The sequence below is a fragment of the Stegostoma tigrinum genome, chromosome 30 (genome assembly GCF_030684315.1).
Source record: "Stegostoma tigrinum isolate sSteTig4 chromosome 30, sSteTig4.hap1, whole genome shotgun sequence".
Classification (NCBI taxonomy): Eukaryota; Metazoa; Chordata; class Chondrichthyes; order Orectolobiformes; family Stegostomatidae; genus Stegostoma; species Stegostoma tigrinum.
Window position 1 is genome coordinate 1,570,794 of NC_081383.1, and position 15,220 is coordinate 1,586,013.

Sequence of the window (15,220 nt, forward strand, 5' to 3'; positions counted from 1 at the left end):
AAGTCCACATTGATCCCATATGGCTGCAGGGTTCCCAGGCGGAATATGAGTTGCTGTTCCTGCAACCTTCGGGTGGCATCATTGTGGCACTGCAGGAGGCCCATGACGGACATGTCATCTAAAGAATGGGAGGGGGAGTGGAAATGGTTTGCGACTGGGAGGTGCAGTTGTTTTTTGCGAACTGAGCGGAGGTGTTCTGCAGAGCGGTCCCCAAGCCTCCGCTTGGTTTCCCCAATGTAGAGGAAGCCACACCGGGTACAGTGGATGCAGTATACCACATTGGCAGATGTGCAGGTGAACCTCTGCTTAATGTGGAATGTCATCTTGGGGCCTGGGATGGGGGTGAGGGAGGAGGTGTGGGGACAAGTGTAGCATTTCCTGCGTTTGCAGGGGAAGGTGCCGGGTGTGGTGGGGTTGGAGGGCAGTGTGGAGCGAACAAGGGAGTCACGGAGAGAGTGGTCTCTCCGGAAAGCAGACAGGGGTGGGGATGGAAAAATGTCTTGGGTGGTGGGGTCGGATTGTAGATGTTGGAAGTGTCGGAGGATGATGCGTTGTATCCGGAGGTTGGTGGGGTGGTGTGTGAGAACGAGCGGGATCCTCTTTTGGCGGTTGTGGCGGGGGCAGTGTGTGAGGGATGTGTTGCGGGAAATACGGGAGACGCGGTCAAGGGCGCTCTCGATAACTGTGGGGGGAAAGTTGCGGTCCTTGAAGAACTTGGACATCTGGGATGTGCGGGAGTGGAATGTTTTGTCGTGGGAGCAGATGCGGCGGAGGAATTGGGAATAAGGGATGGAATTTTTGTAGGACGGTGGGTGGGAGGAGGTGTATTCTAGGTAGCTGTGGGAGTCGGTGGGCTTGAAATGGACATCAGTTACAAGCTGGTTGCCTGAGATGGAGACTGAGAGGTCCAGGAAGGTGAGGGATGTGCTGGAGATGGCCCAGGTGAACTGAAGGTTGGGGTGGAAGGTGTTGGTGAAGTGGATGAACTGTTCGAGCTCCTCTGGGGAGCAAGAGGCGGCGCCGATACAGTCATCAATGTACCGGAGGAAGAGGTGGGGTTTGGGGCCTGTGTAGGTGCGGAAGAGGGACTGTTCCACGTAACCTACAAAGAGGCAGGCATAGCTGGGGCCCATGCAGGTGCCCGTGGCCACCCCCTTAGTCTGTAGGAAGTGGGAGGAGTCAAAATGCAACCTCCCAGCACCCAGGCAGTAATCCACCCAGTGCCCCAGCACCCACCCAGTAACCCACTCAGAGACCCAGAACCCCTCCCAGAGACCCAACACCCACCCATAAACACAATACTCACCGAGAGACCCATCACCCATACTGCACACACCCAGTAACCCACCCAGTTACCCAGCACCCACCCAGACAGCCAGCACCCATCCAGTGAGCTAGCACAGAATTCAATGTGCACCCACCCAGAGACACAGCACTCACGCTGAGACTCAATACACATCAAATCAATAAAACCATTCAAAGCCAGCAGCACATTATAGAACGGGGCCCATATGTCCAATCTATCCATCTAAATATGCATCACCACCATGAACTTGCAGCACCTGTCCCCACCCACCCAGTTACCACAACCTCTGCTGCTTTCTGGTCGCTGGTACATTGTTTCCGCCTGCATTGTGACAAGCTGAACTCATCCATTGCAGCAGAGGTCCTGTGTATCTGAGTGTTGTGGGGCTACCACTGAGACGTGTCCTGACACACAGGCACCGCAACATTAAGCCACGCACAAGGGGAAGGTTAAATAGGTGAATGAGTGAATGATGGTGAGGGATAAATGTAGTTTGATGTTGTTTGGTTTCTTGTGTAGAGAGTAAAGCTTAACAAATCCAGGAAGGACTGATGATTTTACAAATTTGCTTGCAAATTCCATGCTGTTCTGAATTTATTTCGGACTGTTTCTTGTCTACAGCCACCTTCGACTCTGTGCCTCAAACCCTTTCCCTTCTCATGCCAGGATCTCCTCAGTTGTGAATCTTTGGAAATCCCTTCCCCGGAGACTGCTCCATTTTGGGCCGTAGTTGAGGCTGGGATGGAGGGATTATCAGTTCCTCTGGAATTAAAGAAAGAAGTAAGTGGGAGGGAAGGGGCAGCTGATAAAGATCAGTTACAACTGTATTGGTTCCAGGAGCTGGCTTGAGGTGCCATATATACAACTAACTCCTGTTCTTATTTCCCATTCTTCTGGATGATTCATCCTTCTCATGGTGTCTTCCTTTCTTGACAGAATATCTGGGAAACAGGAGCAGGAGTAGGCCATCCTGTCCCTTGAGCTTGGTCTGCCATTTCCCAAGATCATGGCTGATCATCTGTCTTAATATCATTTTCCCGCATGATCTTCATAACCCTTGATGTCACAAGTAACCAGAAATGTATCTTGAACATATCCAATGTTTGAGTTTCCACAACCTCTGGGATAGAGATTTTCAATGATTAATGCCCATTGGAGTGAAAAAAATTCCTCCTTGTCTCAGTTCTAAATGTCTTGTCCGTCATGCTATGTTCCCTGTCTCTAACCTCACCAGCCAAGGCATGGCAGGCAACACACCATTGTTCTGCCATTCTCACATTCCAATGACTTAAAAGGAACTATCAACACCTTTGCAACACCAGCACCCTACACCCACTAACCCCAATGCCCCTTCCCCATGCTACTGCATCAATGCTGTCCCCTCCACACCACTTCAGCTCTGATGAAGAGTCATCTAGACTCGAAACATTAGCTTGCCTGTCCCCTTGGATGGTGTTTGACTTGCTGTGATCTCCAGTATTTTATTGTTTCCAACCATGGCAAACATCCTGAGATACTGTCACAGCTTGTAGGATATTATAGTAAGAATGTTGAAAGTTTCAATGAGTTCATATCCTATTCTTTGAAACTCTGGAGAATATAGGCCCCATTAGCCAAATTTCTCTGCAGAAGACAGTCTTGTCATCTTGGAAACAAGTCTGGTGAATCTTTGTCGAACATCCTCTACACTAAGTGTGAAGAAATTTCATGTAAATGATTATTTTTATTTGGAAACCTAGCATTTGAAGTAGATAGAATCATCTATAGTTTTAATTTTGAGTTACATGTTTACATTATGTCTGTTAAAAAGGGAACAACTTTGATTTGGTTTCATTTCAGATTTGGCTTCTATGTTGCACCAAGGTGTCTGAAGTTTGTTGATATGCATCAAAAGTAGTTCTTTAAAGCACTTGGGGTGAATAGTTCACTGCATTAGAAACAAGGGTTAAAAAAAGTTTTGAAAAAAAGTAGAACTATTGAACACTTGCCTAGTGTCACAACTCACTGGAGCAGCAGTTCCCGTACTCCCAGAGTCATCACAAATGTGAAAAGATTTTGTCAAGCCAGCCAATGTCCACAAGTTACCTGCTGATGAACTCAGGCTTAAAGAAAACACTCATCAGGTTTCTGTGTCTACAAAAAAATAACTGTTTATTTCATGTAAATGATCTTTAAACAATGGCATTTGGGAAATATGAATTACTAACTTATCCTTCCACAACTTAAACTCTACCATTTTCAAATTTTCTTCCCTCTCACAAACAAACAGATTCATGGAGACTGACAAGTCATGGATATTAAGGGTGGAGAAACAGGGGAAGAAAGGAAAACACAGGATTTGTTGAGTTGTTTTCTCTCTCTTCCAATTATTTATGTTCTTTGTCACTGACACAAGATTGTTTACACACTGATAATGGGAACTGCAGATGCTGGAGAATCCAAGATAACAAAGTGTGAAGCTGGATGAACACCGCAGGCCAAGCAGCACCTCAGGAGCTCTCTAATGAAGGGTCTAGGCCCGAAACGTCAGCTTTTGTGCTCCTGAGATGCTGCTTGGCCTGCTGTGTTCATCCAGCTCCACACTTTGTTATCATTGTTTACACACTGATGCTCTCTTTCATTCATTGGTTGAAACTATACACACCACTTCTTTGAGAATTATGAAATATCTCTAACTGTCAGTTATAGTTTATCTATTATTTTGCCTTTCAACGATTTCTTCCATTCAACTTTAGCCAGTCTGTTAGTCCCTTTGTAATTGTTCTTAATTACATTTAAAGCACTAATTTCAGACCAAAGATTCTCACTCTCTAGCAATATGAAATTCTTTCACACTTTGACTGCGACAGAATCCTTTATGATGTGGTAACTAATTAGCCCTGCCTCATTCCACATTATTAGGCCCAAAATAGTTGATTCCCTAGTTGACTTTTAAAACATATGTTTCTAAAAATGTTTTCTTAAATATAATCTATGAATATGTCCCTGATGTACCTTTGCCAGCTTGATTTGGCCAATCTACATGAAGACTAGCATTGCCCAGAGTTATTGCTGTTCTTTTCTGACAAAACTTCATTAATTTCCTTTTTATCATTCATTCAGGGATGTGGCATCAGTGGCTGGGCCAGCACTTATCCATCCCTATTGCCCTTGTGAAGGTGATGGTGAGCTGCCTTCTTCAACTACAGACCACGTACTGAAGGTAGACCTACAATGCCATTTGGGATGGAATTCCAGGATTTTGACACAGTGAAGGAACAGCAGTATATTTCCAAGTCAGCATGGAGAGTGGTTTGGAGGGGAACTTGCAGGGGGTGGTGTTCCCATACATCTGCTGCCCTTGTCCTTCCAGACAGAAGATATTTCAAGTTTGTAAGGTGAATTTCTGCAGTGCATCTAATAGATGGTACTCACTGCTTCTCCTGAGTGTTGGTGGTGGAGGGAGTGAATGTTGAAAGTGGTGGACTGGGTGCCAATCAATGGGCTTATTTTCCTGGCTGGTGTTGCAATGTGAGTGTTTTTGGAACCACATCGTGAGTTAACTCAGTCAGATACTGTAAATAGCTACAAGAGCAGGTCAGAGTCTAGGAATACTGCAGTGAGTAACTCACCTCCTGACCCCTCAAAGCCTGACACCACCTACAAGGCATAAGTCAGCAGTATGATGGAATACTCGCCACCTGCCTCGATGAGTGCAGCTCAACAAAACTGAAGATGCTCCACACCATCCAGGACAAAGCATTGATTGGTACCACATCCACACAAATACACTTCCCTACCACTAGTGCTCAGTAACAGTAGTGTGTACTATTTACAAGACATTGCTGCAGAAATTCACCAGAGATCCTTAGACAGCACCTTCCAAACCCACCACCACTTCCATCTAGAAGGTCAGATAGTACAGACTCGATGGGCTGAAGCTCACCACCACTTTCTCAAGGGCAACTAGGTTTAGGCAATAAATGCTGGTTCAGCTAATGGCACCCACATTTTATAGTGAATAAAAGCCATTATGAGCCTGTAACTATTCCCACTAGTTCTCAAGGACTGTGCAGTGGTCAGTCTTACCGATACTGTCATGGACAGATGCATCTGCAGCCAGCAGATTGGTGAGGATGATGTCAGATATGTTTTCCCCTCTTTTTAGTTCCCTGACCACCTGCCGCAGACCCAATCTAGTACTTATGTCCTTTAGGGCCCGGCCAGCTCAATCTATAGTACTGCTGCAGCTGGGCCACTCTTGGTGGTGGGCATTGAAATTCCCCACCCAGAGTACATTTTGCATTCTCACCCTCACAGTCATGAACAGATTCTTCATCACTAATTTCTTTTAATATTGAATTCAAATTGCACCATTGCCATGATGAGATTCAAACCAGGTTCCCAGAAAATTAGTTGAGTTTCTGAATTAATAATCTAGCACTAATATCACTCGGCCATCACCTTGTCTTTGTTATAAATGTTGCATGCCTCAGACAAAGAACTTTTAATTTTGTCTTTTCATAAATTTACCATGTTTTGAACCCATTTTCAGTCTTAAAATTTACATTTTGCCATTTCCTCGTTCTGGTTGTTATCACTGGCAAGGAGCACATTTGTTAAGTTTACAGATATCGCTTCATTTCTAAATAAGGATGTAGGAATTTGTAAGACATGTGTGATGACAGAAGATATTTCACTCCCACAGTGTATATTAACTAATTTCAAGGATTTAATTTGTTTTCTATTCATTTATGGGATGTGGGTGTCGCTGGCTGAGCCAACATTTCTTGCCCATCCCTGGTTGCCCTCGAGAAGGTGATGGTGAGCTGCCTTTTTCAACTGCTGCAGTCCACCTGCTGTGGATTGACCCACAATGCCATTAGGGAGGGAATCCCAGGACTGGTGACAGTGAAGGAATGGCGATATATTTCCAAGTCAGGATTGTGAGTGACTTGGTGGGGAACTTGCAGGGGCTGGTGTTCCCATGTATCTGCTGCCCTTGTCCTTCCGGATGGAAGTGTTATGAGTTCGGAAGGTGCTGTCTGAGGATCTTTGGTGAATATCTGCAGTGCATCTTGTGGATAGTACACACTGCTGTTTCTGAGCTTCATGGTGGAGGGCATGGATGCTTGTCGATGTAGCACCAATCAAACAGGCTGCTTTGTCCTGGATGGTGTCTAGCTTTTTGTGTGTTGTTGGTGCTGCACTCATTCAGGCAAGTGGACAGTATTCTACCACACTCCCGACTTGTGCCTTGCAGATGGAGGACAGATTTTGAGGAGTCAGGAGGTGAGTTACTTGCCACAGTATTCCTAGCTTTTGGTCTGCTCTTGTAGCCAACATGTTTATGCAGTGAGTCCAGTTGAATTTCTGGTCAATGGATGTTGATAGTGGGGGATTCAGTGATGGTAACATCATTGAATGTCAAGGGATGGTGGTTAGATTGTCTCTTATTGGTGATGGTCATTGCCTGGTATTTGTGTGGTGTAAATGTCAGTTGCCACTTGTCAGCCCGAGCCTGGATATTGTCCAGATCTTTGTTGCATTTGAATATGGACTGTTCCAGTAGCTGAAGAGTTGCTAATGGTGCTGAACATTGCACATTCATTGGCGAACATCCCCCACTTTTGACCTTATGATGGAGGGAAGTTCATTGATGAAGCAGCTTGGATTGATTGGGCCGAGGAGACTATCTTGAACAACTCCTGCAGAGACATTCTGGAGCTGAGATGATTGACCTCCAGCAACCATGACCATCTTCCTGTGTGCCAAGTATGACTCCAACCATCTAAGAGCTTTCACTTAATATCCAATGATTCCAGTTTTGCTAGGGTTCCTTGATGCCACACTCGGTTGAATGCAGCATTGATTTCAAAGGCTGTCACTCACACCTCACCTCTGGAATTCAGCTCTTTTTTCATTGTTTGAACCAAGGTTGTAATAAGGTCAGGAGCTGAGTGGCCCTGGCAGAAGCCAAACTGGGCGTCACTGAGCAGGTTATTGCTGAGCAGGTGCTGCTTGATAGCACTGTTACTGACATCTTCCATCACTTTACTGATGGGGCGGTAATTGTCTGGGTTAGATTTGTCTGGCTTTTCATGTTCAGGACACACTTGGGCAATTTTCCACATTGTCAGGTAGATGCCAGTGTTGTAACTGTACTCAAACATCTTGGCAACGGGAGCTAGATAACAAGGTGTAGAGCAGGAGGAACACAGCAGGCCAAGCAGCATCAGAGGAGCAGGAACACTGATATTTCGGGCCTAGACCCTTCATCAGAAATGGGGGAGTGGAAGGGGGATCTGAAATAAATAGGGAGAGAGGGGGAGGTGGATCGAAGATGTATAGAGGAGAAGGTAGGCAGACAGGAGACAGACAAGTCAAAGAGGTGGGGATGGAGCCAGTAAAGGTGAGTGTAGGTGCTGAGGTGGGGAGGAGATAGGTTAGTCCGGGGAGGATGGACAGGTCAAGGGGGCGGGATGAAGTTAGTAGGTAGGAAATGGGGGTGCGGCTTGAGGTGGGAGGGGAGGGGAGGGATGGGTGAGAGGAAGAACAGGTTAGGGAGATGGGGACGAGCTGGGCTGTTTTTGGGATGCAGTGGGGGAAGGGGAGATTTTGAAGCTGGTGAAGTCCACATTGATACCATTGGGCTGCAGGGTTCCCAAGCGGAATATGAGTTGCTGTTCCTGCAACCTTCGGGTAGCATCATTGTGGCACTGCAGGAGGCCCATGTCACCTGAGGAATGGGAGGGGGAGTTGAAATAGTTCGTGACTGGGAGGTACCATTGTTTATTGAGTACCGAGCGTGGGTGTTCTGCAAAGCATTCCCCAAGCCTCCGCTTGGTTTCCCCAACGTAGAGGAGGCCACAAGGGGTACAGCGGATGCAGTATACCACATTGGCAGCTGTACAGGTGAGCGTCTGCTTGATGTGGAAAGTCTTCTTGGGGCCTGGGACAGGGGTGAGGGAGGAGGTGTCGGGGCAGGTGTAGCACTTCCTGCAGTTGCAGGGGAAAGTGCGAGGTGTGGTGGGCCTGGAGGAGAGTATGGAGTGGACAAGGGAGTCACAGGGAGAGTGGTCTCTCCGGAAAGCAGACAAGGGTGGGGAGGGAAAAATGTCTTTGGTAGCACGTCTTCAATATTTTTTCCAGAATGTTGTTGGGGCCCATAGCCTCTGCATTATCTAGTGTTTCCAACTATTTCTTGATATCACATGTAGTGAATCGAATTTAAAGTGTGAAAGGACCATTTTCAAACCTAGCAGCAATAAACATGTCTCACCTTTAGATGGCAGGGTGGTAACATTTGACAGATCAATTTGCTGTTCCAGAAGACAATCCATCTCAAAGTTGTAATCCACAATGATGAGTTACTTTTATCTGAAAAGGTTTCTAAACATGAGTTAAACAGCAACGTACAATCAGCGCGTTCATAATAATAAATTGCTGTTGTAAAGCCAGTGCATGTTTTTGGAATAGAAAGCTCAGTATAGTCCTGGTCAGGTTCCACACGCCCCTCCTGCAATCTTCACTGCCGATGTTGTGAGGTATTTGCATCAATTAGATATGTTGCGATTGACATTTTGAGGGCTGGTGATTGTTGATGTAATTACATAAAATGCAAATAATTACTTTGCATTTGAAGACAACCATGCAGACAGCTTACTTTTGATTAGCCTTTATTTTATTTATTAATGCCTCATTCGTTCTGTGAATAACTTATTTATTGCTGATTCTTGTTTTCTGGCCAATCATTTACACTGACTAGCAATGCCATTTTAAGTTGCTACCTGAGCTGGTTGCCTCCATCTTTGTCACGGGCGAAAGGGCATGGGAAAAAAGGTTGACGCTAAGTAGCCGTCGCCATCTTTGTGCCAGGCGCGCTTGGCTGGCACCATCATTGTAACGGCCGAGGCCTCGCCTGATTGGTCGGCGCCATCTTTGTGACGGGCACCGTGCTGATTGGCTGCGCGCCATCTTTGTTGCTGGCTGGCGGGAGGGCGGTCTGGCGGTTCCCGGCTGTCGCGGTGGGGGAGGGGAAGCAGCGCGAGGGAAAATGGCGGCGCTGAAGGAGGACCAGAGTTATGGGCTCTCCTGTGGGAAACTCAGCTCTGGCAACAACCTCTCGGTTCTTCATGTTAAACTCACCGACACTGCGCTGCGGGCCCTCGAGGCTTACCAGAACTGCAAGGTGAGGAGTGAAAAGGTCACGGCTGTGTGTTTGTGCTGGGGAGGGCGGCAAAGGATGGGCGCTTTGGGGAGGGTTTGGAAGAGGGAAGAGCTCTAGAGAGGGGGTAAAGAGGGGGAATGCTGGGGCAGGGGGTAAAAGGGGAGCACCCTAGGAAGTGGGGTACCCCTGGAAAGGAGAGGGGAAGTGGGAGAAAGAGGGGTGAGCCTTGGACAGGGTGTAAAAGTGGGAAAGGGGGGGGAGGGGGCAAGGCCTGGGGAGTGGGGAGGAAAGGTGGGGGGGAGTACTGGGAAGGAGGTAAAAGGGGACCACCCTCGGGAGGGGATAGCCCTGGGACGGAGGGAGGAAGTGGGGAGCTCTGAGAAGGGGGTGGGGAGGAGGAGAAGTGGGAACCCTCGGTAGGGATGGGCGATAACGAGCGGTGAGCTTTGGGCAGGGTGGAAGGGTGGGAAAGAGGGCCACACCTTGGGGAAGGAGGAGGGGGTAAAAGGATGGGGTAAAGGGGGGAGCCTTGGGATGTGGAGTGAAAGAGGGATGAATGGTGAGGAGGGTGTAAATGGTGAGCCCCCAAGGGAGTGGGGAGTCCTTGGACGGGGGAGAGAAGGGGGTGGCATGAATGTTGGTGGGGAACCCTGGAATGGGCAGTGGGAGAGGTGGTGGGGAGTCCTGTGGAGGTGAATGGGGTGAGGGGTAGGTGAGTAACACCATGGGGAGAGGGTTGGAAGAATGGGGAGCACCCTGGGGAGGGAGTAAGTGTAGTAAGGAGGAGGGTAACATTGGGAGGTCATGGGTGGGGTGGAAAATGAGAAGGGAGCCTAGGGAGGGGGAAGGAAGGTTGAAAAAAGAGGGGAGTGCTGGATGGGGGAAGAAGGGTCTCCTGGGATTGAGGGTGAGAGAGTGCAAGGAGGTTCCCTTGGGGGTAGATTGGTCCCCTGAGGGGAGGAGGGCCTGGGTAGAAGGACCAAGGGTTCCTGGAGACAAGAGGCCACGTGTACTATGGCAGGTGGAGAGAGAGTCCCAAGGGAAAAGAAGAAAGGGGTTTGTGGGTCCTGGGTGAGGGGAAAAGCGGTCCTGAGGGGGGAAGGTGGATAAGAAACATTTCATTGGGTTAACCATAGTAAGGACTGTCAATGTTGGAGTCAGAGGTAACAAAATGTGGAGCTGAAGGAACACAGAAGGGTCCCTGAGCCGAAACGTCAGTTTTCCTGCTCCTCTGATGCTGTCGGCTGTGCTGTGTTCCTCCAGCACCACACCGTGTTACATTTTATTGGGTTGGAGCCTTCCCCCACTGAGCCCCAGAATGGTGAGGAGCCTAGGACCTCATAAAATGGGCCAGTGTGTCCAGGTTTTTCCTGGAATTTTTCCACCAGTTTCTGTTTTTGTTTCTTATTTCCAGCATCCACAGTTCTTTAGATTTTCTTTGTTCGAGTGAATTGCTTCTTTGGGTAGCCATTGCAGATGTGGGCCAAATGGTGCTGAAACAACTTTGTTTCAGCTGCTTTGTGGTGGTTGGCATTGGATTTGAATGCCAGTCGCTTGAGTAGCTGAACTTTGTAACAGTGCTTGCAGTGAAATTGGAATGTATCTTAAAAGTCCTTCAAAGAACATTGTCTTAAAAATGGGTTGCCTATGGGCAATCCATAAAAAATTCCATTTGCTCCATTGCAGTAATGTTTTATCTACTGATTTTAAATTCAGCTGATGAAACCTATGGATAGATCCTGAAGCCTACCCAGTTAAAGCTCTTTAAAATTTTGAAAGTTTGGTAGGATAAAGACAGAGGGTGTTTCCGTTTTTGAGTGACACCAAAACCAGAGGCTGTAGATATAAAATAAGCCCTAAAATCCAATCAGGAGCTCAGGAGAAATCTCTACCCAGAGAATGTGGCATTCAGTCCCAGATGGAATAACTGAGGAGATTACAAGTGACAAGGTAAATAGAAGGGTATACTAGTTGATAAAGTAAGCTGGGATGAGGCTCACGTGTAGTATCTGTGCTAGCATAAACTTACTGCGCCATATGGCCTGCTTCTGTGTTAGGATTCTATATTTTTAAAAAATTAATAGTATTTCGTCACAGAAACAGGTCATTCAGTTTAATTGATCCAAACTCCACACAAACCTTCCGTTCTTGTGTTTCTGGATGTTTGAAATAAAGATGTGATACATTGGAAAATTCCACAAATAGTTCTGCACGTACTCTGTGACACTCCTGTGGGAATGTTTAGGTAGTAAGTTGGATTCGTAAATGTGCTAGATTTTTGTAAAGTCGGAAATCTGCTATTGTCTTGATCTAATTTCAGGGAAAGGGTGGGGTTTGGATTATGTTCTGGGAGCTGTCTTTGTCCACTGGTAATGACCCGAGAGTGGAGATCCTAACACACTGCACTTGTTCAATTCCGTTTCTGTTTTGCTGAAGTAAGCATTTCAGGAATGCTTCAAGAATGTTTTTTGTATTTGACATTTAGTAAAAATCCTGAGAGAGGATCGGATTTTGTCCCTGCCTTCAAGGAGAAAGAGCATAAATATGCGAAGAGGAAGCTTCAACAAGCTTTGAGAGAGATTAGACCAGTAGGCCTAGTTTTGGGGTTATTTCAAATAAAGAATTAGCAGTGATGCAGTGGGCTAAGTAGATAGAAGTTTGCTAGAATCTTCTACTCCAAAGTTTTCTGCTTTATCAAGTTCACCACCACCCCCCTCCCCAACTCCAATAACACTGATTGTTGAACCTTTGAGTATAGTGACAATTTGGATGATCTTGCAACCATGTAGGAATATTGAGTTCAGTTCTTCACAGGTTAAAAGCTGCTACAGCACTAACCTTTAGGTTCTTACAAAGTGAATTTCCACATTTGGGAGAGTTCCATTTTGAAAATCAGATGCTGGTACTGTTTGCGTGGCCTTGTACATCTGTTCATTTCTATGTATGTAAGTGCCTTATAAACATGCCTATTCACAATAAGTTGTCACGCTGGCCTCTGCTAGGATGCTGACTAGGTGATTTTTTTTTCTGGATATGCATTCTGCAGGAAGTGGTAGAAATGCCTCAGAATTCATTTACCACGTATCTTCATTTAATCAAGGTAATGTTCTCCTGGCACTGTAGTAGGCCTCAGGGTGCTCCGTATGGAATGTATTTCCAAGTGATTCCTGTAGAACATTCCTGTGAAGCACTGAAAGATCTTCTGGAAGGAGTTTTTTGAATAGCAACTGTGTCTTGTCAATTGACAAATCTGCTGATTTTATTGTCAACAGGACAACTAAAACTAATCCTGCCATCTCTGAGCCATGGACCTCAAAATTGGTATGCAGCCATGATAGTCTTTAGCAATCACTTGTGTGACGCAAATGATACCCGTCACTTGCTAGCCAAAACTGGCTATCATTCAGTATCTGCTGTGTGCTAGAATGGATTTTCGTTCTCAAGATATTTATAAATATAGCCTCATTCTGGATCTGCTGATACAATGTAATTGAAACAGCTAGAGTTGGTTGAATTGTGGACACTGACCTGAGGATCCCTTGCTCAGACATTTTAAGGCTGTTGTAACTCAATTCCAATAACACAAACTTATTCCTTCGGTATTTGGTATGACTCCAACCACTTTGGTTTTTCACATTGTCCCTGGTGTTGCTGAGGTTCCTTGTTCCATTGTTACTCGAATGCAACGTTGGTGTCTGTAATAAGTGTTGTATTGATAGCTGGATCTAGGCTTTGAAAAGGCCTGAATCTAAATACTTATGGTGGAATCCAACTTATCAGTTATCCCCCACTATTTTCCTGCCGTAATTGAGGCTGGTTGAGCTATAGTTGTCTCAGGTTTAAGCTGCTGTGTGTAGGATATATACCTGGGCAAATATCCTCATTGTTGTTCAAGTAGCTGGTACTTTATCAGATTCTTCCATCTTGGCCTGATGAATGTGGGGCTGGAGGAGCACAGCGGGTCAGGCAGCATCAGAGGAGCAAGAAAGTTGATGTTTCGGATTGGGACCCATCTTCAGAAATTTGGGAGGGGGAAGGAAGCTCCAAAATAAATAGAGGAGGGCTGGGGCTAGGGCAGGTAGATAGGAATAGGTGGGGATTAGTCAGTGAGGTGGGAGGAACTGAGAGAAGATGGACAGATTGTCAGGTCAAGGAGGCAGGATGAGATGGTGCGTTGGCCAAGGGTTGAGGCTGGGGAGATTTTGAAACTGATAAAGTCCACATTGAGACCATTGGGCTGTATGCTCCCAAGGCAGAATGAGGTGCTGCTCCCCCAGTTTGCGGGTGATGTCATTGTGACACAAGAGGATGCCCGGGATGGACATGTCATCCGGGGAGTGGGAGGGGGAGTTGAAATGTTTTGCGACTGGAAGGTGTTGTTTGTCGCGAACAGAGCACAGACGATCTACATAGTGGTCTCTGACCCTCTGCTTGGTCTCACTGATGTGGAGGCGGCCACATTGGGAGCAGTGGATGCAGTAGACCACGTTGGCGGAATTGCAGGTGAACCCCTATCTGACGTGGAAGGCTTTTTTTGGGTTCTTTTGAATGGAGAATAAGTGGGGAGGTGAAGGAGTGGTTGTAGCACCTCCTGAGATTCGGGGAAAGTTGTCGGGGTGGTGGGGCTAGTGGGGAGTATGCAGCGGATGAGGGAGTTGCGGAGAGAGTGGTCCCTGTGGAAGGCAGATAGGTGTGGGGAGGGAAATGTATCCTTGGCCGTGGGGTAGATTTTACTTTTGTATTTCTAATGAAGGATGATAACCTTTTTATCCACGTAATTCATTTGAGTTGATCTGGAGCTGAACCCTCCCATCCCCGCCTCCTTGACCCGACTCCTTGTCCATCTTCTCTCCCACCTATTCGCTCTTCGCACCTCGCTGACCAATTCCCCCCACCACTGTCTACCTGTACTCACCTATCACCATCCCACCTACCTTCCCCGGCCCCACCCCTCCTGTCTGTTTATTTTGGGCTTTCCCCCTCCTCCATTTCTGAAGAGGGGTCCTGGCCCGAATGTCAACTTTCCTGCGTCTTTGATGCTGCCTGGCCTGCTGTGTTCCTGCAGGTCCATACAGTGTTATATCTGGTGAATAAAGTAGCTCTTCCAAATCAGAATGCTGTGGGAATTGAACTTGGACATCCAATTGAGTTTGGCACTTCATTGCAGTACCAAGATACCAGTACTATCAGAGGCTCACATACCAGTTTGGATACAAGAATTCTTCAGGATGTCCTTGTTCATAAGCCAAAATCAACCCCTGCACAAAATCCAGAAAAGGTCGTCATTGCCCCCACTGTCTTTGTTGCACATTGTAAAATGGCTGCCATTGTGTTTGCATCAATCACCACAATTTAGTGAAATGTAGCAATGCACAGTTGGCTCATTTTTGTATTTCTTATGAAGGATGATACCTTTCATTAAAGTAATTCATTTGAATTGATCTGGAGTTAAACCCTCAGCATTATATCCACATCTAGAATTCTAGAATCCCTACAGTCCCCATAGAGGCCGTTCAGCCCTTTGGGTCTGCAATGATCCTCTGAAGAGCATCCATCCAGAATTTGCCTGAGGCTGAAATCAAACCCAGGTCCCTGGTGCTGTGAGGCAGCCCTGCTAGCCCTTGTGCCACTTTCTGAATCATCAGTTTGTATTTAAATGTATTGGTTCGTAAGCATAATTCTCTTTTTTAAGTATTTTCTGAAATTCTGGAATGAGATCGAAGTTGTCTCTTTCACCTGCATTTTCAAGGTGAAACGAAGATTCT

At 46.6% G+C, this 15,220-nt stretch overlaps 1 protein-coding gene across 2 annotated transcripts in view; it reads left to right on the top strand.

Moving 5' to 3' along the window:
• Positions 1-9,322: 9,322 nt before the first annotated feature.
• The window catches only part of ell (elongation factor RNA polymerase II), a 137,882-nt gene continuing 131,984 nt past the window's right edge, over positions 9,323-15,220 (top strand). For both annotated transcript variants that reach the window (XM_048559883.2, XM_048559884.2), the window contains exon 1: positions 9,323-9,476. In XM_048559883.2, coding sequence (XP_048415840.1) covers positions 9,342-9,476 — 135 coding nt within the window. In that variant the 5' untranslated portion in view covers positions 9,323-9,341. The remainder of the gene's footprint in view (positions 9,477-15,220) is intronic.